Source organism: Helicoverpa zea, chromosome 14 (genome assembly GCF_022581195.2).
Source record: "Helicoverpa zea isolate HzStark_Cry1AcR chromosome 14, ilHelZeax1.1, whole genome shotgun sequence".
Taxonomy (NCBI): Eukaryota; Metazoa; Arthropoda; class Insecta; order Lepidoptera; family Noctuidae; genus Helicoverpa; species Helicoverpa zea.
The window spans coordinates 9,881,411-9,908,924 of record NC_061465.1 but is presented as its reverse complement, the minus strand read 5'-3'; the positions used below and the strand labels follow the sequence as shown (position 1 = coordinate 9,908,924).

General features: G+C 36.3%; 3 protein-coding genes across 3 annotated transcripts; 2 read left to right on the top strand and 1 right to left on the bottom strand.

The window, feature by feature from the left end:
- The first annotated feature begins 2,239 nt into the window (after window positions 1-2,239).
- Window positions 2,240-5,311, top strand: LOC124636136. The gene is made up of 4 exons (XM_047172064.1): window positions 2,240-2,332; window positions 4,170-4,292; window positions 4,505-4,658; window positions 5,199-5,311. Exons 1-4 carry the CDS (start codon window positions 2,240-2,242, stop codon window positions 5,309-5,311), a joined length of 483 nt encoding a protein of 160 aa, XP_047028020.1.
- A 488-nt stretch (window positions 5,312-5,799) lies between these two features.
- Window positions 5,800-10,405, bottom strand: LOC124636361. The gene is made up of 4 exons (XM_047172428.1): window positions 10,319-10,405; window positions 9,851-10,024; window positions 9,269-9,416; window positions 5,800-5,882 (listed from the first exon to the last, which is right to left on the bottom strand). The coding sequence occupies exons 1-4, from the start codon at window positions 10,403-10,405 to the stop codon at window positions 5,800-5,802; spliced, it is 492 nt and encodes a 163-aa protein (XP_047028384.1).
- Window positions 10,406-19,326: 8,921 nt separating this feature from the next.
- Window positions 19,327-25,758, top strand: LOC124636673. Its single transcript, XM_047172835.1, has 7 exons — window positions 19,327-19,496; window positions 20,024-20,191; window positions 20,994-21,211; window positions 22,224-22,432; window positions 22,721-22,877; window positions 24,358-24,469; window positions 25,292-25,758. The coding sequence occupies exons 1-7, from the start codon at window positions 19,327-19,329 to the stop codon at window positions 25,506-25,508; spliced, it is 1,251 nt and encodes a 416-aa protein (XP_047028791.1). The 3' UTR covers window positions 25,509-25,758.
- Window positions 25,759-27,514: the final 1,756 nt, after the last annotated feature.

The following is a 27,514-nucleotide window of genomic DNA, read 5'->3' as shown; positions in this document are numbered from 1 at the left end:
AGCCTATCGCAGTCTACTGCTGGACATAGGCCCCTCCAAGTGCACGCCACTGAGATCGATTTTCAGCTTCTCGCATCCAGCTCCTGCCAGCCGTCTTGCGCAAGTCATCACTCCACCGTGCCTGAGGACGTCCTACACTACGTTTGCCGAGCCACTGCCACTTCAGCTTGCTGATTCGGTGGGCTATGTGATGACCTTGGTTCTCTGACGGATTACCTCATTTTTGATGCGATCCCTCGGAGAAATGCCGAGCATAGCCCTTTCCATAGCTCGCTGAGCGACTTTAAACTTGTGAACCAGCCGTACCGACAGTGTCCACGTTTCGGCTCCGTAAGTCATGACAGGTAGGACACACTGATTGAAGACTTTTGTCTTTAGGCACTGTGGGATCGACGATGTTAGGACTCGACGTAGCTTCCCAAATGCAGCCCAACCCAACTGAATTCTCCTATTCACCTCGTCCTCAAAGTTGTAACAACAACAACAACGAAAACATTATCTACCCTCGCAATAATGCCCTATAATCTACTTTTCCAAGAAAAGCCGTTTTTCCTAACTTTTCAATTACCAGGAATGCATAAACACTGAAATCACATACGAAACTGGGTTAAAACCATCAGGGTTTAATCTAAATATCAAAACACTAACTACCGACGCAACATGACCTTTCTAGTCTTAATTGGATTATTCCAGATTTAACCGCTTTAAACTGGACTTTTTAAATTCGTACGTTGGTACAAAGGCTAACGATATAGAACTAAAAGGATGATTAATCTGGTCCAAACTGGATTACAGAGTTAAGTCAATTTATGTTGCTTTTTTGAAATTCCAGTGAAATTGATAAGCCTCCTATTTTTTAGACTGTTTCGGTGCATAAGCATGGTCTAACGAGTTATGGGAGTATTTTAACGAGGTATATACAACAGCCTTGTTTTTTTGTTTCTTTTGTTTGTTTGTTACAGGCATTTTTCGCATTGTACGAGCTCAATTTTTTTATTTGTGTGAAACTAAACAGAGAATGCGAAGTTTTCATTTTCTGAGCAAATGGATCGTTTAGTACTAATTTTAAATATGCTATAATCATTGATAGAACCCATGCATTCCAAGTACATTAAGTTACTTAATACTCGGTATTTTTCGATCTAGAAATCTTTTTAATTAGAAAAAATCCTAGGCCTTATTCCTTTAAGGTATTTAAAACAATATGCTAAAAAAATATATGTAGAAACGTCCTCTTCCTATTGTTCTCACCATTGTTTATAAATTAATTCACAAAAGTATAACAAGAGGTTTAAGCACTAATTAATCTAATTAGTAAAATAAATTGTACGTTTTGGATAACGAAATCTAATTTTCAGGAAAGATTACTTGTTTCTGTAAGATGTTCTTTTCATCAAGATATTATTATTAATTGCGCCTGCAGCGAATCTCTTAGAAATTCGACAACGGAACATCTGTACGTCCCAAATAAATAACGAAAGGGGTGAATTTTACGGACCTTTTTAATGAAGGTTTCAGAAATAAGATTTTTATACCTATTAGGGTTCCCCTTTGGGTAGAGGGTAAAACGGGACCCTATTGTTTTGCTCCTCTGTCCGTCCATCCGTCCGTCTGTCACCAGGCTGTATCTCATGAACCGTGATAGTTAGAGAGTTGAAATTTTCACAGATGATGTATTTCTGTTGCCGCTATAACAACAAATACTGAAAACTAGAATACATTAAATATTTTGGGGGCTCCCATACAACAAACGTAATTTTTTTGCTCATTTTCTAAATACTGGTACGGAACCCTTCGTGTGCGGTTCCGACTCGCACTTGGTCGGTTTTTATAAAGTACTAAATAAATAAAAGTCGATTTTTTAATAAAGTTTATCAGTTGCATTGACTCATCAAGTCAGATTGATTTCCAATTGATATACAAACTTCATAATTTCAAATAGAGACATCGCCACATAAAAAGTTTACTGTAATAAGTGGAGGAGGGTGATATAAGTATATACTTTTAATACTTATCTACAGTTTCATACAATTAAACAGTAGTTTTAGTAAACTATGGTATGTTGCAATGTTTATTTAAACCGATTGCACTGAACCTTTTTGATGTCTACATTCATTAACAGATAACAAAATCAAATACAATCTGTGGACAATTAATAAAATGTCACTTTCCCACGTCAAAATTACAAACAATCACAACAATAATTTTATGGAAAAACTTATAAAAAGTGTAAATAACAATGACTTCGGCATTGGATGACCTGCCCAGTGTGGACTCATTCTTCGGGTTTGACCTTAAAACAGGCTCTATGATCGTTGCTGCTTTAGGCGTTGTAAGCCCACGAATGATACTAATTTCACAGTAGTTTATGCTCTTGTAGCCTTCGTAATTAGTTAAGATTTCTGCTTTTTCGAACCAAATTGCTCCTCAAAATAGGTCATAACAGAAAATAAAGCCTATGGTTGTTTTTGGTTGTATTAAGCACTAGCATGGGTTGATTGTATAAGGTTAAGCAACGCTTGGTATGGTCAACCCGTGGACCTATGTTTCGGAAGGCACTTTACTTACTTTAAAGTGAGACAGTCGTTACGCGTAGTCAAGGCCCATAAATTCTGACAACCAGTCTTACGAATGAGTACCTACTAGGTTGTCCAGGTATCTGAGTCGAGGAGATCAGATAGTCAGTCTTCTTTATGTAAGACACTGGTACTCAGCTACGTCTGGTTGGACTGGAAGCCGATCCCAACGCAGTTGGGCAAAGGCTAGGCAGATGATGATGATCGTGAAAAAATCATATTATCTCTGTTGTAGAATGGTGAAATACATAAGCTTACACAGCGAGTCCTGTTATGAGATTTATTGCTTTTGGGTCCATGTCAAGACTACACTATTTAAAAAATTTAAAGTCACATAATATCTACTCTCGATTATTATTCTATCAAACTCTCTCCATAGAATAAGTTGGAATACCGCCAAAACCTGACAGTCTCACGTCTAAGCACGCATGTCGGAACAACGTATTCTATATTAAATTTTTCGGGACAACGGACGCATAGAAAAGTAGCTTATTGTACAACCCCCTTTGTACTGGATTTCTCAAAATATTGTATGTGCATGTTACCGTTAATAATCATGTGTAGCATTTTATTTTTATGTTCAAACGTAAATGTATTATCTCGCATGTATTCTTTCGAGGCAGGTATAACAATGTTTTTTTGTACGGCTAAAGTGCGAAGTGCGGCAACACCTAGATTTAGCCGGTTTCAGCCAGATGTTACCGGCCATATGCGGCTTAACTTGGTGGTATCCTCATATCTTCAGTTAGGACTAAGTGTAGCCTACATCATAGCTGAAGTCTGGTGTAACCTATGTATGTATCATCGATTAGTTAGAGCGAGGTTTTCGATTCAGCTAAGCATTTTGCGTTTGTTTTGAGATTTTTTTCTCTCTCGACTGATTCTCTCTGATATTTTATCAATTATGACTATGTGAAGGGCGGGCGTTTTGGGGGCTGTTTTTTTGCAAATGCAAATGCTTTTGAATTTTTTGTCTTTATGAGTTTTTGTTATCCTACAATCTTTAACTTTTTTATTCAAAAGGTAAACTTGATAATATTGAGGTTTACAAATACATAGTTGTGTCTCTTGTGTGGGCGTTAGTGATACACAAAAAGCATCATCAGACCTCGAGGGGTTTTACAACAGTATTTATTTTTGTAACCTTACCTTCACTTGAGGGGTTTATCTTATATCTTTCAAAGGATAATACGTGTCGGATTTAGATATCAAGGTCGACGTTATTTTTATCAATAACTTCTCTTCGGGAAATATATACCATTTGGATATTTTTGTTGACTGGTAAATACTTACGAGTTTGATTTTGTAAACAGATGAATGAGATACAGAGTTCGAATTCGAAGTGAAGAAAGGCAGATATTATATATGTTAAAATATTACAAGTTAAAATAATACAATAGTTAAAATTTTATTTGAAAGATAATTTTGGACCTCAACTGTTACTTGATCAGATCTGGCAGTGAGATGAGCATTCGTATTTTGACACTGTGCTCAAACTGGGATTTGCCCATACTCACCGAGCTGGGCGTGCATGTTGGACAGTTGTACAAATCCAGGCTGTTAAATACTAACCGTCTTTCTTCCATTTTGCAGGTCCACCCGATGGCTCACGGATGCACATTCTTCATGCCCTTGAGCTACCTCCTCGTTACAGTCTGGATCCTGGTGGCATTGTTCTTCGCAGCCAGCATCGTCCTGCTTTGGGGACTATCCAATGTATGACGGAAAAAGTAACAATATTTAATGTCTCTTCGTTTTTAGAGTAGACCGATTTAAAATAAACACATGTTTTTCAACTTTTGATGAGCTGATTAAGTTGCTTTTAAAAACCGTTGTAGGTTGTTCCTAATAACTTAATTTGAAGCTTACTCTGCTTTTAAACACCTATTTTTACCTAATCATAATCAGATGATATTTATTGTCCCCAGAATAATGAATTCCTATGCGCCCTATGGGTGTGGTATACAGTGGTATTCGTAGCCGTAATGCTAATGATGATGATAATGCTAGCGCTTGTCTTCACATCCCGAAGACAAAGGAGTCGGGTCTTCGTCGTCATACTGGGAATGCTTTGGTACATGCGTAAGTGTTCTAATATTATTCTTTCTGATCTTGTAACTGGGTACGTTCGACAGGGTATCAAGAACTGGAGGCAATTGTCAAATAAGTACAGGCAATAAAATACCTATTGTGTACAATGTTAATGCAATTTGCAATTATTTGCCGTCATGTGACTGATATAAAAGTAAAAAATATCTATGTATTTTTTACAGTTGTCTCCAATCATACTTACTCAAATGACTTCTTGATAAGCTTTGTTCTTTGTCGAGAAACGTACGGCATTTAATTTCAGCTTGAAAACAAAAGAAAATCCAGTTTTTGTTGCCAGTCTGGGTTTTAAAAATCACTATCTAAGCATATTGCAATCTCAGCTATTCAGTTGTTCGTTGAATATTTGCAATCACGGCTCAGCTTAAGTCCCCGATTTGATTGTAGATCCAATGAAGTTAATTTAGCCGTCTGGAGGTTCTAAAACGTAAAATGGAATAGCAAAATTATGCGTAACATTATTTTAAATATTCTATTTACAAACGAGGATTTTTAAATAGGTTTTGTTTGCAGTGACAATCTACTTCATACTAGTCGTAAACAGTCATCGTAAGACACTCGTGAATCAAGACAATACCGCCCAGCTGAAAGCAATGCGCAAGGCCAGTGCAATATATAAGTCATAGAAATAAATAGTTTTATTGATTGATATTAAAATAATTTTTATTTACGATACTCCCACGGGCTTCACAGGCTGGGCAAGTGAACTCCAGCCGAGTTCTCGAAGCAATGGCGCATCAGCCGCAGTTCCAATGTTCATCCTTAGCCCCTTCAATGCAAAATCGAATTAAAGGCCAGCTGATGTTCAGACCAGAATTCAGTTTTCAAGGAAGGAATAGAACCAAGAAATAAGTTATCGGAAGCTTGGCGGGGGCATCTTTACGGCTACTGCAAGATGTGAATTGGGTCTACATGAATTGCCAAATCCTGATGACCAGATTGTATTAATGTACATGCAACCCGGATGTCAGCGTCAGATTGTTTCTATAAAATGTTTGTCTAAAAAACAGTGAATGTCGTGATATAATCAATTTAGTTTAATAGCATTTACAGACAGCAGGTACAATAAAATTAATTATTATTATTTAAACTTCATCTATTGATTGAAACTCTTCTAAGGAGGTGCTGTGTCTGGTGAGGTTTTTCGAATCTGCAGCCAGTAGCCGAAGCCCACTAGGATGAAGTAAGCTAAAATCACTGAAACAACATTTTATTATTTGTATATTAATTTGAAGATCGATTAGTAGAGTGTCCGTAACGAGCTTGTTAGGCCATAATCTAAAAAACACAATCAAAGGAACCTTATGCTTTCGAGATAAAGTTGAAAATCTATTAAAGCTATTCGTCAGATTGTTGTAGTTTGATGTGCTAGCGTCTGTACCCTATACGTATAAGTTATGAGTAAACTCTGAAAAAGCTAGTAATCGTTTTTTACTCGAAGATTTAAAATCCTCGAAGATACTACAACTCTGAAATGTGTTGTCATAAAAAGAGCAAGCTTTACCCTTTACAAACAGAAAAAAAAACATTTGTCAACAAAAAGGTACATTTCGGTACCACCAATCCGGTCCCTGAAATCCTTTTTTCCGTAGCGATGGTTATGAATCTCCCGATCGTAATGATTTCTAAGGTTCTGTATCGAAAGGATAAAACCTCCTTACTAAGACTTCGCTGACTGTCTGTCCGTCAGTCTAGTACCAGACATAGACGGGCACTAACTTTTTCATGGGTCGTGACAGCTATATTAGAAAATAGACTGGCAATATTTTCAGCTATCTATTGCTGCTGTCACTATAATCATCGGCACGAATCTTGAGCGCTGACCTGGCGAAAAAGTAATTTATTGGGTCCCTTTTGTGGTATGAAGTGAGGCGCGGGGGCGGCGGTAAAGGGATGATTGGCCCGCAGCGCATCGCGTTATAGCCGTCACTCGGGATTGGTTCTTTGCTAATAAATCACTTCTGCGCAGGTGAAGGTCAGCACTCAAGATTCGTGCCGATGATTCTACAAACAGCGAACCCGAATTAAAAATATTTTGGGGGCTCCCAAAAACACATTTATAAAAGTTTTGGCCGTTTAACAGATACGGAATTCTTAGTGCACGATTCCGACTCGAACTTGGCTGTTTTTGTATAATCCTTTCAGATGGTCTCATCGTTGTCAAAGGTAATATTTACGAATATTTCCAAGAATTTGCTTGTACTTAAATGTACCTATATCTTTTGCACGCGGCTTTACCCCTATTTTATTATTCTACAGTTTAATTTTTTGATGCTGGCATTTGTAGCTGGCAGGGCGTCAAAATCGGTCTGCCATTTTGAAACTAAGCCAGTAAAAGTGCAAGGAATAAAAACATAAAAATGTTACATATAACATGTAAATACCCCGAAGATATTCCTTTAAAAAAAGATCGTTTAATTTGACCATACAAACTGACATTCCCAAAATATTTATTTATTTCTTATATAGTTTTGCAACTTATGATGAATTATGCTAGCAACTTTTTAGTCCTTCACGTAAATGGTACCCTAATCTTGTTACTTCGGGGTTAGTTTTGTTTGGAAATATGATAATATCGCTTACGTTACATTTACGATAGCAAATGATAGTTTTGCTAGTAATAAAAATAACAATACTCGTCTGAGAAGAATATTTGAAGAACTTTATCTAGGTAACCGTTAGTAACGTTTTAAAACTTTATTCATAAAATCTAGTAGAATACCTCCGATTTCAAATGTAGCTTAGCTTAAACATTCTTTAACATTTACATGACTGTAACAATAACCCCTATTTATTTATTAAAAATATCGTCAATTTTTTCTTTTCCAAAACAATAAAATTCCTGTCTCTCATTTCCTGGTAAGTGTTCACTTGCATTTTAAATTCTACTGATTACCACAGACTACCTACTGATTAACACAGACTGCTTTTAAAACCCTTCTGAGGCCTAAAAACTAGCCTCGTGAAACGACAGGTTTTTTGTCAAATTAGTCTTCTTCTTCCGCCCTGTTCCTAAGGAATTTGGGGCCGGCGCAAAATGTATTTTTCTTCCATACCTCTCTGTCAGACGTCATACTTACATCCACTCCCTTCTTATTCATGTCCTCTTTCAGACAATCAAACAATCTTCTCCTCAGTCTGCCTGCACTTCTCCATCCTTCCACGTTCATACTTAGCACACGTTTGTAGCATGCGTTTCACACCGTCTCATCACTTGCCCATACCACGACAAACGCTGACCTCTCATTTTTTCTGTCACTAGCGCTACTTTCAGGCTTCCTCTGATATACTCATTTTTCACTCTGTCCATCCTTTTGCAAATTAGTCTGGTTTCAAAAATGTTCGGATTACCTATAAAATGTTCGGATTACCTATAAAATGGTAATTTTAAGATTAAATACTACCTCTAGAGGTACAGGGGAAAGAATTTTCTAGCTATGTTTTACAAGGCCGTTGTCCTAATTACGAGTATGGCCTTATATAATAACCTTTAATTCTGTGATCTAATCTGAATAAGTTCTGAAATCAGGATAAGGCCAAGACGAAGAGTATTTGTACTGCGAAATAAATTAGAAAGGTGGCATGCTATGACAGACACACTATAAGCAGTACCTACGTCAAAAGTTCTATTTTATATCTTAACTTACTAATACTGTCTATATGTATTTAAACGTGTCTGGCAAAAAAAAAAAACTGCCGACAGAACCTGTCTGGCAGTATTAATTTCAAATTGTAATCATTATTTCCTAAAACATACGTAAAAATCAGACCTCAGACTGTAAGTAAAGAGGGTACTTTTTCCTTACCTGTAGCACCTGGTACCTGAGAATTGGCAGTCGGTCTAAGCTAGCAGGTATGTACCTATACGTGCACTAAACACACTAATACTAACCTATCATGTATGCTTTGTCCTTCAGAAAACAAGTAAGGTACCTGGGAACTTATTCTATTACGTCTATAGTTTGCTTTTCTCCTTATCACTACATAGTATAAAGCAAAGTCGTTTTTCTGTCCCTATGTCCCTTTGTACGCTTAAATCTTCAAAACTACGCAACCGATTTTTATGCGGTTTTTTTAATAGATAGAGTGATTAAAGAGGAAGGTTTATACAAGGTGTTGATTTGCATTTGTGCCATAGTTCAGGAGGAGGACATACAATACGTAAATAATCGATTGGAATTACAGTAGATTGGAAATAACTAATATGCACTGCTTTTTTTTGTCATTGTAATGTCGTGGTATTTCCGAAGTAATCCAATTTTATGAATGAAATTTATGAGTGATCGTTGCGTATGCTTTGTGTTTGCGTTTGTGTGAGGGTGCAGCACGGTTTTAAGGCCAGTAACATACGCGCCAAGTTTAAATAAGGCTGGATGACATTTACGGAATTCCGAAAAAAAATTGAAAGAAAAAAAATTACGTACCAATTTTTTTATTGATTTGGGTCGAGAATCATTAGCATAATTACCTCCTTGAATATGGCACGGATGCAAATCAACAGCTTGTATGTATAATATCATACATTAAATAGTGGGGAAATACTGTTATCCCGTGCGAAGCCGGAGCGGGTCGCTAGTACTTACTAAAAGCCGCCACCGCACATGAAAGGGCCACCAGCAAGCCGAGACAGCCAGTGATGTACATGCACATCAGTACCAACACAAGGAACACCGACTGTGCCCACCACATGCCCGTGATCACCACCCAGCCCAGCACCACTGATGATTTTTGCTGAAAATATTCATTCAACTTAAATTACATTGACATAAAGAAGGAGACTTGTTGAAGAAAGAAATGAAAATGCAGTGGTAGATAGTCACTAGGCATGATGACTGAAAAAAAGTGATCAGTCCGTCTTTTAGATAACTCTAAAATAATAGGCAAGTATTTTTTATTTTCTCTCACAAACAAAAAAAACAACGGAGATAAAACACAATTAAATTTTGTGTTATGTCACGTCTGAGTACAAATTCGTACAAATACGTCTGAGCATTATGGTAAATATGTTTGTTCACGTGATTAACGCTAGTTCCATCTCCGTATGAGAAGAGGCCTGTGCCCTGCAATGGGACAGTAAAAAGGCTGATAATAACGGTTCCTGGCTTCGCGTTCGGTTTTTTGTATAGTTAGAGCCTATCTTATAAAGCAACATTTTTAATACTTACAGTCTGAACTCCCCAGATAAACCAGATATGAATGAAGATCATGAGGATGCAGTAAATTAGGGCGTTGATGCTGTAACTATACGCATTACGCATCACTAGCACAGTGCATCCCTCGCCTTCTTTGTAGTACAGGATCTGAACGGTGAGAGTAATCACGCAAATAATACTGATTACCTGAAAATAGAAAGGGTTTTACTACATTGTAGCCTGCGCCCTCGGTTTCACCCGTGTCCTGATATTGATACAGACTATGTCTCTAATGTCCTTTTCCCGGGTCTAATCTACCTGCCTTCTCATTTTTAGCTTAAACGGTTCAGCTATTCTTGAGTTATAAGTAGTGTAAATATCACGACAAGTAACTGCTCGAAAAATTACATGTATATATCTGAATCATTTAATAATTGGAGTTGTCAATTCCAGAGGACTAGATAATAATATAAATTAGGCAAATATTTTATAGGATCTTACCAACATAAATCCACCAACAACTAGCGAACCCTTTCGCAAATCATATTTACATAAAAAATACTTCGGAGCCAACTTTGCGATCCACATGATTCCTTAATTATTTTTCACTTCTATATTATTATCTTCTACTATAATGTATAAATAATTATACAACATACATGAATGATAAAATTGAATTACTTAGCCATCCTGATTGATCCGTCAAACTGTTTTTGTCATAACTTGGGTTCTATAGATAGCGCGATTAGGTACTGATCATAGGGTCTTTTTTTTTCTTAACGACGTTAAAAGTCATCAAATCTCCCACTGTGGGTTTGCAGCGGTGAGGGAGGGTCAGACTTTTACTGACTAAAACCGTCGTGTTCCGTCGTAGGCCTTTTATGTACCAGGGCCGCGGTAACTCATTCGACACACGACACCCACAGACCCACTGATCATAGGGTCTTGGCTTCGTTCTGCGCAGATGCTTGTGCACTATATAATGTCCTTCGTATCTTTTGGAGAGCACAGTCATCGTAGCCGACAATTGGCTTGGACGCTATAATAAGAAGGGATACATTTTTTTTTCGAACAAAATTAAAATGTAAAATAAAACTCGAAGCAACGATTTAGGTGTACAGTGTTGGAACCGTCTGCGTAGGCAGTAAGGATAACTGGATAAGCCGTAACGATATGAGATTAGGTTCGAATGGCAAAGGGTCTCGTGTAAGCCCTAGTAATAGGCTGAAACTATTTACAATTACTTTTGCTCCCGAACCCTGACTCCGATAAGCTAAACGAGGCAACGGATATTTTTAAACTATGTGAAATACATAATTGTAAAAAAAAATATCCAACCAAAGTGAGTAAAAAGTTTTTTTTTTATATGTTTACGTGCGGAAGCTAGCCCGCGGCTTCGCTCGCGTGGTGTTTGGTTATATCGCGTTTTCAAGAGAATTCTTCATAAGTTCGTGATAAAAGCTATCCTATGTTCTTTCTCAAGGTCAACTCTATCTCTGTGCCAAATTTTATTAAAATCAGTTCAGTGGTTTAGACGTGAAAGCGTAAAAGATAGACAGAATTACTTTCGCATTTAATAAATAGGGAAGTAGGGATTTCCATACTCTTTTTTCACGAAAAATACATTAGTAGACTATTTGAGCGGGTCATTTCAAATATCAGTGCTGCAGATCATTTGATAAGGCCATTTATAAATCTGAATATCTCTTTAAATATTAAGAGAGTGGAAACCTGAAAATATGAATGAAACTTTTCTAGTCATCTGAGGGAATGCAATGTCAGACTGAATATTTCTCACGGATACATTCAGAATAAAATGTATGAAAAAGCTCTCTTATTAGAAGGTACTACGTTTAGTGTGTCATTTCTTTTTAAACTTTTTTCTACAGACTTATGAGTTCGTTGATCAGCTGGTGGATTTCTTTTATACATTTTTTTTGTATGATTCTTATATATTAATTTATATATTTAACTTATAATTTAGTCATACAAATGTTTTAAGTTCTTAAAACATAAAATATAATGAGTTTTTAATTATGATTTTGTTCAATGACAGCCGGAACCTATACAGTTTAACGCGCCATTCGAAACACTTATTTGTGTCTAAGAAATACTTTCCATTTAAAATGCATGACGATGATGAATTACAACGTGGATCAGTATACCAGTAACCAATATCTGCTCTGTAATAACAAACTACACCAGTCTGTGACAAATATCTACTATTTTCACCGGAATATTCGCAGAATCTATTACGAGCCGCCATTTACCTGTCCGCCAGTAAATTCTAAGAAAGCCATCACAGCTCTGGGGCCCGATTATCCTAATTTTACTTAAACGACATACGATTCACATTCGACTGAGATCCAATCCCGACTCAATTACAATTGAAGCGTATGTGGCATACCGCTATTTTTTCTTATTCTTTATATATTCTTATTCTTTATTGTACACTTAACAATAAATACATAAAAAGAATACAGACAGTTTATGTACAATGGCGAGCTAAACCCAGAATTGGGTTCTCTTACAGCCAACCTTAAAGCCATAGAGAGATTCGATAGTGGTAGGGTAGATTCAAAAAAAGTGCACAACAAACATTAATAACCAAACAAAAAAAAATATATATAAAATAACAATATACTAAACATAATACATATAAAAATATATATTATATATAAACATACGAATCATATATATATCAATATATATATCATTCATGTCGATAAATAGATATATAATTTTTTTATATAGATATGTGGGAGCGTCAGAAGGAGCCTCGCGGCGGTCATGGCTGTCACGTTGCATCTCGGGCGTTGTAACGACCGGAATTCAAAAATAAAGGCACGCTTGTGTAGTCCACCGTTCCATTATTTGGTTTCCTCACCATTTTATTCACAATCACACACAATCAGTAAGATGGAATGGGATTTCGAGCCAATAGGTTAGTATGTGCACAATTCAGTTGGCACCTGTCACCAGAATGACTGCTGCCATCACTCGTCGTGACACTTACTACTCTATTCGGGGTTACCCGCTCATAATTTTAATGTTATCAACGCGCCGACACGGCCATCCTGCATTATCACACGTCCTCGTGTGTACCGGTTTCATCTTACAGTCTACTCCGTTCGGCCTCCCTGACCCCTCAAATGACTCCCTTGTCCATGTTGTACAACATCTTACAGTGGTTACAAATTTGAAGTCCAAGCGCAACAAAATGTTTCCCTTAAGTCACCCATTTCCGAAAGTCAATGCCACACGGGCCAATTGCTGCCACACAGGTTAGTCATTGCCACAGAGGCTAATCATTGCCACACAGGATACTCATTGGCACGCAGGCTATTCGTTGCCACACAGGATACTCATTGCCACGCAGGCTATTCGTTGCCACACAGGCTAATTATTGCCACACAGGCTAGTCGGTGCCACACAGGTTAGTCGTTGCCACACAGGCCAGTTATTGCCACACAGGCTAGTCATTGCCACACAGGCTAGTCATTGCCACATAGGCCAGTTATTGCCACACAGGCTAGTCATTGTCACACAGGCCAGTTATTGCCACACAGGCTAGTCATTGCCACACAGGCTAGTCATTACCACACAGGCTAGTCATTGCCACACAGGCTAGTCATTGCCACACAGGCTAGTCATTACTACACAGGCTAGTTATTGCCACACAGGCCAGGTATTGCCACACAGGCTAGTCATTGCCACACAGGCTAGTAGATGTCACACAGGGTTCCCTTAGCCAAGCTATCAGACACATGTTACCAACTGTACCACAGATGTATACGGGTCTCGTCCTGGTCACCCTGATGCCGTCACACAGGCCAACGAGTCTCTTCCAGGTCACCCCGATACCCATCAATAGGTACAGCTTAACACAATAAAAACAACAGTACCGCAGACTTTACACAGGTCTCTTCTTGGTCACCCCAATGCCATCACGAGGCCAACGGGTCTTTTTCAAGTCACCCCGGTATCCGTCATTGGTACAACTTAGCGCCAAATGTTACCAAAAATCTAAAGTCTGATGCACATTCAATCAATTAAAAAAAAACGCGATTGAAACTGCCTCTCAAGTTTATAAATGTCGTATGACAAATAACCTCAACATAAAGCAAAAATGGTTCGGTCTCACCGGGTTTCCACTCAACGCGCATGACGATGCGCACATCGCTATGGCTCGCAGTACAACGGCTTCACGTTCGCAGGCACCACGGAGATGCACGAGCACCGACACTCTAAACTCACGATGACACGTCAAGCTCCGCAGGCAGCTGGGATGCTCCATTCACGCCGTAATTTTGTCGCCATATTGCACAATAATCACCGTCATTGTTGAAACATGAAAATTAGATAAATTCGGTTAATTTTCTAGCATACCTTCGATAACAAGGATGACTGGTAAAAAAAAAAAATGGAACCGATACCATAACCATAACCGTGGTTATCATACTTGTACCTTCGCTGAAATTCTTTATAAATCTTCTTCTAAAAAACACCATTTTAAATAATCGACGTTCCATTTTTTTTACTGGTTATTAAGCACTATAAGGATTGCAATCTTCACGTGGCAAATTCTCCCGAAACCAATCTGTTCACAAAATTCTTGTTCTACATAGACAGCTCCATGAACATTATGTTGCAGTACAAGATGTTTCCACACAGGATTCTTCCTTGCGATAGCAGTGTCGTAACAGACATATTTTTTTTTCGCTACTAGCGTTTTCACTTTGTTGAACACGTAGCAGGGCAATCCTTAACACATGTGGGCATTCGGATTGCATCCCACTTCTGATGTGGGAGCGTCAGAAGGAGCCTCGCGGCGGTCATGGCTGTCACGTTGCATCTCGGGCGTTGTAACGACCGGAATTCAAAAATAAAGGCACGCTTGTGTAGTCCACCGTTCCATTATTTGGTTTCCTCACCATTTTATTCACAATCACACACAATCAGTAAGATGGAATGGGATTTCGAGCCAATAGGTTAGTATGTGCACAATTCAGTTGGCACCTGTCACCAGAATGACTGCTGCCATCACTCGTCGTGACACTTACTACTCTATTCGGGGTTACCCGCTCATAATTTTAATGTTATCAACGCGCCGACAGATATATAATTTTTTGTCGATAAATTTTTTCTTTGAAATAAACGTTTTTATCCTTTTCTGTCATTCAATAATGAATCATTTTGTCTGCAAATGATTTACGAATGCAATATGCTTGTAGAGCAAACTACCGTATAGACCAAAATCACCAAAATAGCAGACCAATCGCAAACCAATCGAATGTCGTTGGAATACGATTGGTCTTATATGAGTAGCAGAATGCCCGATATGGTTAAAACTGCTATTGCGATCATATTGCGATTCAATTTCTATTCGATTTTGACATTATTAACTTAGGAGAATCGGGCCACTGTTATTGATAATATTACGCCGTAAATCATAACATTATCGTAATTTAGGCTGAATTCATTACTTACTTAGTTTCTTGCCAATCTGTTGATTTTGTTGTTTAGGTAAACAAAAATGGTATCAGGTATAGTTTTGTTATTTATTTATTGTACGTGTCGTGTTTGTGAGGACATTTGCTGCTCTCTCGCAAAAATTAATGAACGGATTTTGATTAAGCTTTGCACTAATAAAGCTCACACATTTAGTATAGCAGATTTTTATTTTTTTAAGCTTAGTTTTTATAATGTGAACAAATCATATAGTCTACTTTTAATCCTCTAATAATAATAAAGTCACGGGTAGAAGCTATTTTATAAATATAACATCCATACAGGACATCTGAACATACTGAACACGTGTTAAAGGATCAAAAATAGTCCCAATGTAAGTAAACTTCCACTGCACAACTTAACATTTCAATAAAAATTTTCGCGAACGTCAAGGGGTCAGAAAGTGTGGGTAGCTCCTCAAGGGTCCAACAAAAGATTTTAGGTACTGTAGTTCATATAATGCTCGGAGCGTCTTTGTTAGTATTCGTCATCCTAAGGACCTCTAAGTATGGACTGTGGATGCTCATAGCTATTTTTGGGAAGGCAAAATTTTGGGGATATTTTTGGATTCAAAAAAGTTGATTTAAAACATTTTTCCAGTGGTTTTCGTAGCACTGTAGGAGAGATTGAATAGCGATGTCCAAAGAGTAAGTATAACTGTAGGGGTGAAATCCGCCGTAATTTGATACAGGATTTTTATATAATAATACCTAATAATAATAATGTCGGGACATTTTTTTTTTTTTTTTTTTTTTTTTTTTTTAATAATGTCGGGACACTTTTCACACACGGTCGGCTAGCCCCATGGTAAGTTATTAATTAACTTGTGTTATGGGTGCTAACACAACTGATAAACTACATATAGCTACATATATACTTATTTATGAATACAAATTATAACACCCAGACCATGGCCAACAAGCATGCTCATCACACAAATGTCGACCGAACCGGGAATCGAACCCGGGACCTCAGGTTCGGCAGTCCGGCATGATGACCATTGCGCCGTCGAGTCACCTTTAATGTCGGGTCACCTTTTCACACACGGTCGGTTAGCCCCATACTAAGTTTTTAAATTACCTTGTGTTATGGGTTCTAACGCAACTGATAAATTACATATATACATGTTTATAAATATAAATACATACCCAGGCCAAAATAATAAATATAAAAACAAAACAAAATATAAAAAGTGCTATGTAAAATACAGACGTCGAATTAGCGATGTCAGCTTTTTGATAAATATCGCTAATAGCTCCATCGACTGCCCTGAACTTCTCGCGAAGTTAGAATTAGGTACAAACAAAATTGCTTTTCGACAGCGGCCATTGTTGCACATACCTTTCGCAACAACGAATTACAGACGAAACGCATTTACTCTCAGAAGTGCACTCACTTTTAACCATCTTCTACGGGACCTAAACATTGACCTATTCTGCACCAAGGCGAACACAGTTAGACGGCTTTTAGCTAAATCATTCTTTGACTCTTAATAGCGGCTCTCAAACTTATTAGATTATATATTACATTATTGTTTTTTTTTTCTTTTATAATTTTCTTTTCTTTTATAATTTATCTGTGAAGGCTTGTAATTAGCAATCTGACTATGTAGTTTAAGTTAAAATACGATAATGTTATTAGTCTGTATGCCTTCTCTAAGAACAATAAAAAAAAAAAAAATACTTATCATCGACGTTGGAAGAAATTCTATGTCTGCATCTTTGATTGCATATCAACTACAATTAATTAAACTCCAAACTCGGGCTTTAAAAACTATGTATACTTATATAAGCAAGTGAAACCGACCTACTAGCCTAGTGTTAATGAACAAACCCCTATTACTTAAGCTCTATTACGTGTAAGAAAAATATCCAATTAAAATATTTTTGTTTGTACGTAAACATCGTTACTAAAGCAAAAAGTAATTTATTATTGTTATACTAGCTACTCGGAGAGCCACCTACACCTTTTTTCATGGTCATTTAGTCGTGCATTTTGGACTTATTCTTATTTTTGGGTTTGCTTGAATTTTAAAACATTGTTATATAATTATAACTCAAGATTCTCTGACCCAATGGTCAGGTTAGGTTCAGAGAATTAATTTTTAATTTTAACCTAACCTCGTACTTGTAAAACGATGCTTCTGTTAATGATAATGAACGTAAACTACAAAATATCGATGAATGAAAAATGTAAGTTCTAATAAAATACTTGTTCAAGTAAATGCAAAATAGTAGGTACTTTATTATTTTCAAGGAACCAATATTTCAAAGGTCTTTTGCAATATTTTGTTGTAAGAAACTGCTGTTACGATATGATTCGGAGAAGTAGAATGTTGTAATAACCATTTAAATATTTATTACCCTAATAAGAACTCTTCCTTGTTTCTTATTTAGGTATATGAATTAAAACAGCGTAAATAAAAGAGAAATATTTTCACTAAAACTGTTCTTAAATTTTTGTTCATAGCCTACATTACAAACGCATAGACGCCATTTAACACATTCATGATCCATATAAATTCAAATATACCTATTAATTTTGTGAAAACATGCTTAAGGGTCAAAACAAGACCTTAAATATTATTCTAAGCAAAAACAACAGCGATAATATTTAAATACTTCATTTAATTTGTTTGCTTAACCAACATACACCCGGTCATTGTTGTTCGGAGTTGCCCAGCGGCCGGTTGCCCGGGTAAATTATTTCTTGCCCACACCTATTATCCCATATTATTTAAACGACCCTATTAATTATGCTTTCTTTAGACATTTAACTCTTTATTTTTGTAATTATATTCGTTCGTATTGTTTTATGTTAAATACCAATGTTACGTTTGTGTAATTTTGATGAGATAATTTCGAAAGGAAAATTTATAACCGTTTTCCACAGCGGTCCGAAAATTCAGGAATCGTAGAAAATTGCGACTTTATAAAACGTTTTAATTGAGAAATTAAACTTTTTAGAAAGTTGGTTAAAAACTGGAAGATTTCAGTACCTACTTATTTTTATAAAATTGTTTAGAAATCTAAACATTATAGATCAAGCTAATCTCACTCGTAAATTAATAAGCTGTCAAATAAATATTATGAAACTTGTGCTTTATAATAGGTTTCAAATGAAAAGCCTTAAAAACCCTTTTATTTCATTCATGATAAATCTCATCCTCCGAGCCTTTTTCCCAATCATGTTGGGGTCGGCTTCCAGTCTAACCGGATTCAGCTGAGTACCAGTGCTTTACAAGAAGCGACTGCCTATCTGACCTCCTCAACCCAGTTACCCGGGCAACCCGATACCCTTGGTTATACTGGTGTCAGACTTACTGGCTTCTGACTACCCGTAACGACTGCCAAGGATGTCATGATAAATATAAAATCCTATTATAGTTTAAAATCAAAAATATTTTGTTCATCTGATATTTTATGACGAAAATGCAACTTTTATATTTTAAATGTTAATCTTCTTAACTTTTTATAATATCACTTTAAGAATTTATTGTAGGTACTACCACAATCGAAGCGTGATTTATCAATTTTAATCTGTTCGTTAGCTGTACATATATCGTGTTCAAATATTACCTATTAGTAAAATGTTATCTATCATAGTGACGACGCCCTAAGCTAAAACAAATCTTGTATGTGTTAAAGACGTAACTTCTCGTTAGAAAGATATACAGGGTTACCTGTAAGTAGACCGCATCCTTTCATGAGGTCTATAGTATAGGTCAATACGGACAAATTTGACCATGGGATACACTGGGCGAAAGTTAACCCGTTACAAGATAATCGTGTTTCAAGATCTTTTCTTAACAAGTCGTTTAGGTACACGTAATTTTTTTTATTATTAGTCGAAAGTCTCGTTTTTGTGGATTTTTGTTGTTTTTTTTCACCATAAGTGCATTTCCGAGGTTTTCACTATTATACAATGAATAGCAAATTTTTCACGACCGAATTTCTAAAACGACATTAAGTACTCACAGTTTTTTCCTTCTAGAAAAAATGGCATTTGACATGATGAACGTGACATTAAGAGTAGCAACACAATACAATTGTGATTCCCTAAGAAATCGCGCTAGGACATCGGATCCTCACACTTTTGATCCCATGTGGAGGGAAACTATACTGGGCTGCATGATTCTGGATCTGTTGAGGGATATGTATAAATTCAAGTAAGTAATCCTCGTAATATATGCAAAAGTAATGTTGTGTGTCTTCACGCCAAACTATTTACACAGGTACACAGACAACCTAGAACCAAAGAAAGGACATGCTTAGGTTTATCTGCTGCGAGAAGTAGTTTCTTCCGAAAGCAAATAGAATCGCAGGAAACAGCCAGTAATGGAATAAACGAAATTTTGTTTGCACCTACCAACGCTTTCTCCCCGACATCCAAAGGTAGACTGGTAGAGAACGCCTAAGTCCGCCATTGTGCGGCCTGCCGGGGCTGCGGGATTGTTCGAAAGAGTTAGCGTGGCCCTGGTACTTAAAAGGCCTACGACGGTTTTAGGACAATAAGAGTCTGACACTCTCTCACCGCTGCTAACCCACAGCGAGAGGGGTCATTTGATGACTTTTGACGTCGTTAAAAAAAAGTCCGCCATTGTGCTGTTTATGAAGTAAAGTATTTAAATAAATAAATAAACGATATTTTGTACTCCTTTGTACTTCTAGTACTATTAGTAGTAGTATTTTTCAGCATGTGCTACGTGTTCGATAATCCGGAGAGGAATGTCACTGTTATCGAGGGTCTAAACAACGCCTCTCAATCTTATCGTGACAGCGTTGACGTATACTCCAGATCTATGACCCTCACCCAGGACCTGGCTGAACAGATCTATCCTATACATGCTTTACATACTTGGAAGTAAGTTACGTTTATTAGCCTTTATTTGAATTAGATATTGCTTCGGCTTTTTTGTTAAGTAAAGTTAAGTGAAAAAAAAAATGTCTTCTTAAAGTACAATTCACAATTTTATATACAACATGTAACTTAATTAACGCACATCCTGAAATTAGTTTGTTCAGAATCGTTTACTGAATCGATTTATATCATTTTTAATATAGGTAATTTTTTCCCAAAAATAATTAAAACTATGGAAATTATTGTCATATTAACCCTGTACAGTCAAAACAAATTCAAATAGACCGTAACTCAAAGTAATAAGACTTCGTGTATTGTCGGCTTTTTCCGTAGTTTCGTTATGTTGTGTCGAGTCGAGCGGCGCGCGGCGCGATATTTGCGTGCGTAGTAGTATGACCAAAAAGTTCTCCAAGAATTGGTATAACTAATTTAGTAAATAACAATGCATATACATGTTAAATTAAAAATTCAGTGTATGTATTATGATTATAACATAATATTCTAATTGGGGTGTTTGAGGGTGTGCATTAATTACGTTACATGTTGTAGGGCCGCACAATATATTTTCTACTTTCATTTCTCTCTGCCAGTCGTATGACGACTCGTCATTCACTCACTCGTCACACGTCGTATTTATTCATTTATTTTGTTTGCCGCAACCTTATGTTACTATTATATTTTTATTAATTTATGAGAGGTAGCTTTATCTCTATTTCAATGTGTATGTATGGCTTGTGTCAATACATATTTTTTATTTCTTTCTTTCTTTCTTTCTATTTCTTACAATACAATCCATTTTTTCCAGATTAGGTTTCCTTCTTAGCCGACCTGGGAACAAGATATTCAGCACGTTCTACAGCAAACCATTTTCCAGACCAGTTTGGAATTGTTTGTACTGCTTCGGCCTGCTCATCATAGTCTTCTTCTATATCCTGAAGAGATGGGAGTTCAGCGTTATTGGTGGATGGCAGATCTGCTTCGTATATGAAGCTCTGCTGGTTGTTGGGGCTTACTGTCAGCATAGTGAGTAGTGGCTTTCATTACTTATCAACTCGGCCGTGTTAACACCATTTTTTTTATATTGAATGACACGTGACCGAGAAGAATATGTATGTATTCTTTTGCATTTTGACTGTAAAATAATAATTATTTTGTAGAATTACATACATTATGAAGTAAAAGTAGAATTCCGCGCGCGGCCTATGACTGTCGTCACGGAATTCTACCTTTAATATGACCCAAATTTAATTAATTACACAAGTAACAGAAATGTGTACGATTCCATCTATCTTCAATAAAAAAATCAGCTAAAACTACTAAACAATTGCCTTAACATCATAACAAACAACCTATTATTGTATTGTATATAAATACTGTTAAAGTATAGCCTTACTTACCTACTTTTTTCATAAGGAATTTCGAGAAATAAAAAGTACTAAGCCAATAAAATTCAATCGTTAAACAAAAGCGTTGAAATATCAGGTGAAAATAAATTACACGAGATAATGGCCTAATTGAGTGAACTGATTTACAAAAAGGTTTCGCTCTAAAAAGTTTCAAAAGCTAATACATATATAAAGCTTTATCGAATTCTTAGAAAATCCGATTTCTTATTTACTTTTGTAATTTCAATCACAATCTTTTGGATTCTATAGAAACACTTACCTACCTATAAATTATTAATTTAGCTTTAATTTATTTTCATTTGTCGACTCTATAGTCTTCTTAATCATCCAAAATTATAAGACAAATAAAGGCATGTCTATCCTTTATATAAAATACACCTTTAATATATTTTTTGTGATTAAACAAGCTTTAAAGACAATCTAGAATGTGCTATATATGAAAATTCTTTTAGCAATTGAAAGTTACGTGACTTTTGAATAATTATCAAAGGCTATATTTTTTAATCCTCGTATGGAAAGTAGTTTCCTGACAACGCCGATATCATTTGTCACCAAATGGCTGGTTTAAAAACCACCCTTTCTCTTTTGCCCTACTCTTAAGTAACTAACACTGATTTTACTGTCCCCAGTACCACCAATAGACCCGCGGCTGCCATCTCGAAGGATCGCCTATCTAATATTTTTCACGTTCGTCTACATTGTCTATACGTACTACACCTCTAACTTGCTATCCAACCTCGTCAATGACAAGGACCATGGCATAGACTTGCCTATGTTGGCGGACAGCGACTATGTGTTCCTAGCCGTTAATCATATGATGATGGCTATTTTTGAACGTGTAAGTACATACGCAGCTTTTAAGAATGTTTTATTTCACCAAAGCGGCTGAGTGTAACTTGTGTGGAAAACATCTTGAGAAAACCTGGACTATTAAGTCTGATATCACGGATATCACCAACCCGTATTGAGCAAGCGTGGTCATCAATGCTCAATCCTTCTCCGTGTGAGGCCTGAGCCCAGCAGTGGGACGATTTAAAAAAAAGGCTGTAACAGTTAACAGTAAATCGGAGACATCCTAAGTTAACGTCTGTTTTCGATAAGAAGTAACTCATTTTTAATTCAACAGTCTCAAATCTACCACTACAATCGCAACATAAGCCTAGTTGTAAAGAAGCTCATGAGAATACATACGGTGTCTATCCCCGATGGGCTGGCAGCTGTGAAGACAGGGAAATATGCACTGCTATCCGATTTTATTACTGTTTATCCGTATATGAAGAAAAGTAAGTAAACCTTCCTGGTTTTTTTTTCTTCTTTCTTATCATATCATATCGTTTATTGCATTCTATAATGCACATTAAGTGGAAAATATAAACTGACTAGCTTCCGCCCGCGAACTCTTCAAAAGTCCGGGATAAAAACTATTCTATTTTCTTTCTCAAGGTTTACTCTATCTCTGTACCAAATTTTGTTAAAATCAGTTCAGTGGTTTAGACGTGAAAGCGTAATAGACAGACAGACAGAGTTACTTTCGCATTTATAATATCAGTACGGATTGTCACGATTATAGACCCTGATGGGCACAGCAAGATAGAAGTGAAGAAGGCGTAATGTAAGATGGTAACTATATAATTTACTTAGTCAATAGCTTTCTTTTATAATGTGTTTGCCAATTTAAACCATTTTTAGGATTGCATTGAAGCTGTTCGAGTTGCAAATCGACATTTACTGTCTATACTTAGTTATATTTTACAAACATGACTCATTTGGCAAAGTTTTTGTAGCATATTTAATAATTGTTGACTTGGTGAACGTGTTTTGAGATCAGTATTTTTTCGGTAGCACCCCAAATCCGATTGCATTTCTAGAAATAAGGACATTTTCTTTAAACCTGTTATAATAACAAGCTTTTATTTAACTTGTTTCTTGTAAATATATTCTGCATTCATTCTGTTAGCTCTATAAGGCTTTATATACCTAGATAAAACTGCCGTGGAGTCTTGAAACTACGCAGAAAATATCCTTTGATATTGCATCCCTATTGCATACTTATTTGTTTGATTTTGTTTGTTCCGTATGCATTCATTCGAATGCAATGCGAACTATAAACTCACAATGTCACAGCAAACAACTACAACATAATAATATGTTCTATAGATATTGTAAAGTCCAGTAAAACATAAGTAGATTATTATTGACTTTTATATTATATAAAAATAAGTCGGGTTTCCCTTCCTGACGCTATAACTCCAGAACCCACGAACCGATTTCGACGGTTTTCATTGGAAAGGCTCCGTGAGGTTTAGGTATAGCAAAGAATTAAAAAAAAACTCTTTATCTTTTAATCACCAAACAAAATGTTACATAAAATGAAGCCATCTGGTGGCGAAACGGAGTTCGCGGGTTTGCTAGTATGTTCTATATGGTCAGGTCCAGTGGTCGCAAGCACGACAGCTATGCTTGAGGTCTCGGGTTACATTCGCGGGTCGGGCCCAAGTCACTTTGCGGGTTTTAGAAGCTTGATTCGCTTGTGCATCGGAAAGCATGCTAATGTCAGTCCTGCGCCTGAACTCTCTTCGGTCGCGTCGGATTTTCTGTCCCATCGGGCTATAAAGCGAGTGAAGGAATAGTAAGTGCACTTGTGTCTGCGCAAATGCACGTGCACTATAACGTGTCCTGCGCAGCTGGCTGAACTCCTTATATGAGTACAGCCACCGTGACCGAAATCGGCCTTATAGCTATAGTAACAAAAATTACTTTCAGCCTACGACAATGCTGATATTTGCAAACTCGTGTCGATTGACCTGCTTTCTGGAATCACCAAATATTTCTACACTTCAAAGAAGTTTCAATATAAAGAACAGTTTAAAATTGGGTGAGTTACATTGAAATGTAAATAAATCAGAAATGAGTTATTTGATCAAAACATAGATATTAAACCGAGCAACGTACAGTTGCTGGCAGTCACGGAATCGTTAAAATTGCAGTTGATGCGACAATATTATCTATGTTTACATAACAGCGCTTTGTGGCCTTCAAACGTAGAAATATAATTTTGAACTGAACTAAAACAACAGTTTTCTTTTTCTTTCTGGAGTCTGGTCTCAGATAACTATTTGCAGCAATTCTAGAGGCACATAAAATACTAACCGTTTTACCACAAAAACTTTTTAACGTCAGTTTTAGACTTGTCTAAAAAAATGTCAAATTATGACGTTGACATATGGTTCATTTTGGAGCCACATTTTTTTTAGACAAGTGTAAAACAGTCGTTAAAGTTTTTGTAGTAAGGCCATAAGCAACTAGAGAAAATCTACAGAAATAGGATTTTCAGAGAATTTGTGCAAAATATAATAGCTTTATACTCGGTGGTAATAATATTATTCTGTCTTGCACGTCATTAAGTGAAATAATTAAATCTAAAGAAGACAGTCTTTTAAATAAAACTACTTTTACGGATTTTATCGCGTTATATTAATATTATTTAATCCCGACGTTTCGGATCCTTTACAGCACCCATGGTCACGGGCAGACTCTGCCCGTGACCGTGAAAACCGTGAAAGTAGTTTTATTTAAATGTCTAATATTCGCGTAAGTGTCAGAAATCAATATGTTAACCAAGACAGTCTTTGTTTTAAACGAAAGTCTTATTTCAAAAACAATGCTTATTCTGTACTCACAAATCTTTCTATTTCAGCTTCCTCCGAATCAAAGAATCTGGTCTGCTCAATCGTCTAGTATCCACCGATTTTGAAGAGCCTAAATGTACCAAGTCTCATATCATACAAATAAGCATGCAACATATTGCTATACCGCTCACTATTCTAGCTGTCACTTCAGTAATATCTACCATTATAATGATCGCTGAAAAGATTCATTATAATAGGAACATGGTGTGGCCATATTTTAATTAAGAAGTTTACTTTTTTGTATTCTTTATTTTTTAGGGACATTTATAATCGCATTGCGTGTGTCGGTCCCATCGTAACCTAAATAGACATCAATCATATCTGGGCTAGTCTTTTCTCCTTCGTGTATCTGGGCCATTTACCGAAACAGACTCTTCGTTGAAATGGTATTCCTGTACGTCATTCAGAAATCAATACTTTTTGGCAATTTTGCGTGGTCGAGACCTGGTAGGTAAATGAATTAAATTGCACTATTTGAATGCGTCAAACATAAATGTTATTACGACGAGCTTGGTTTATTTCAAAAATACCTGTTTTGATGTTCATCTTCCTTTTGCAAATATAACAAAGTAAATGATGTATGATTTATCCTTCTATGAACGTGAGTGGGTTTTGTAAAGTAGGTAAATAATAAAAGAATAGTATTTACCTTTAATTATTCCTGAGCTCTTCAAAAATATACTGCAGAACCTTCGAGCTCTTGGGTTCACAATGTATGCAAGGATAAAGAAGCAAGGTAATTTAATGCACAAATTGCTTTTAAATAAATGAAAAGAAAACTGGTTTGGAGTAACAAATAAAGGAGATTGTTAACTTTTAATGCAAAATACTATATCAATATCTGAGCTGTTGGATAAAGCACCAGCTTGCTTTGAGTAAGGGTGGTGATTAACTCTCAATCTTTATTTGTGTGAGAGGAGGCCTGTGCCCAGTAGTGGGATGATAACACAAAGCCGATTATGATGACTATGTCAGCTATTCAGCATTATAATTGATAAGGTACGACACACCTGATATATTAAAAAGCCATCCTAGTAAAAAGCTAAAACTAAAAAGCGTTAAGTTGAGGTTTAGTTCTGATTAAGGTGCTTGTTATTTTTTGCACGGCAACTGTAGAAAACGTGATAGCAACCAATCCACGTGACTGAAAGTTAATCGAATATTAATGAAATGGAAACACTAAATACGGGGCTATTTAATGTTTCCTTAATTTTTTTCGCTCCAAAAATTATTTGACAATAATTTCAGCACAATCACAACGAGAAGGGAAAACTTCCGAAAAACTCTCATATAAAATTTTTAAGAAAACTTTCGTTTACTTTTAAAGGATTCCTTTGTCGTGACAAGAACTTTGGCTTTTTGAAGTAAAAATTTCCTTTACTATGAGCGTTTAGGGGTTTAGGGAGTAATTGTCGGTAAACGTGACTACGTTTCATTTTACTTTCACGTGGTCATTAATTTGGCAAGCCAGTTGATGGCGCGTGATTTCGTACCCTGACGGGGTTCCTAGGTTGCGCTCGCTGTTTTCCCCGCGTTCCAGGGGAACAACTTCCGAGTTCTAAGTCAAAGTCAAAAACGTTTATTGAAAGTAAGCTAGTTTTTAGCAATTTTACAGAAGGACAGCACCAAAAAACGCCCCTTTCACAACTTCCTAGTGTTATGGCTGGGAAGAAGAAGCTATTTCTACTCCAATTTTCAGCCTACAATTAAAGTTTTATACGTTATCATTTGAAAATGTTTATAGACGTAATAATTTGGCTTATCTAAATATTTTACTACAATCCTGTGTTACAATTACCAAATTGCTAGAAGGTTAAAAACTGTGACCTGAAATTTAGATATATCATTTTATTAACTGTTGACGTAATAATATGAATGAAACACAATTATTTATAAAAACAATACAACCTGTAGCGTAAATGAAGTTTATGTGTATTATGTGATATTTTTGTGTATCTATGAGAAGATGTCTGAAATAAAGGTTTTAATTAGTTTTAATTAAAAACGACTACTATTTATACTCTGTGTTAGTGTAGGTAGGTAAGTGATTTATTTTTTTTGTGACTACAATTAGAGGAAATTTAAAAAAAAAATTACGTTGAAGTGTAGTAGTTGAAGTGTCTAGTATTTTATTGTTATTGTCTACTTTAGCTCTCAAATGTGTTCGTTAATGGCGCCATTATTCTTGAGTGAGGTATTGTACGTGATGTGTGCTTAGATAATCTAATATT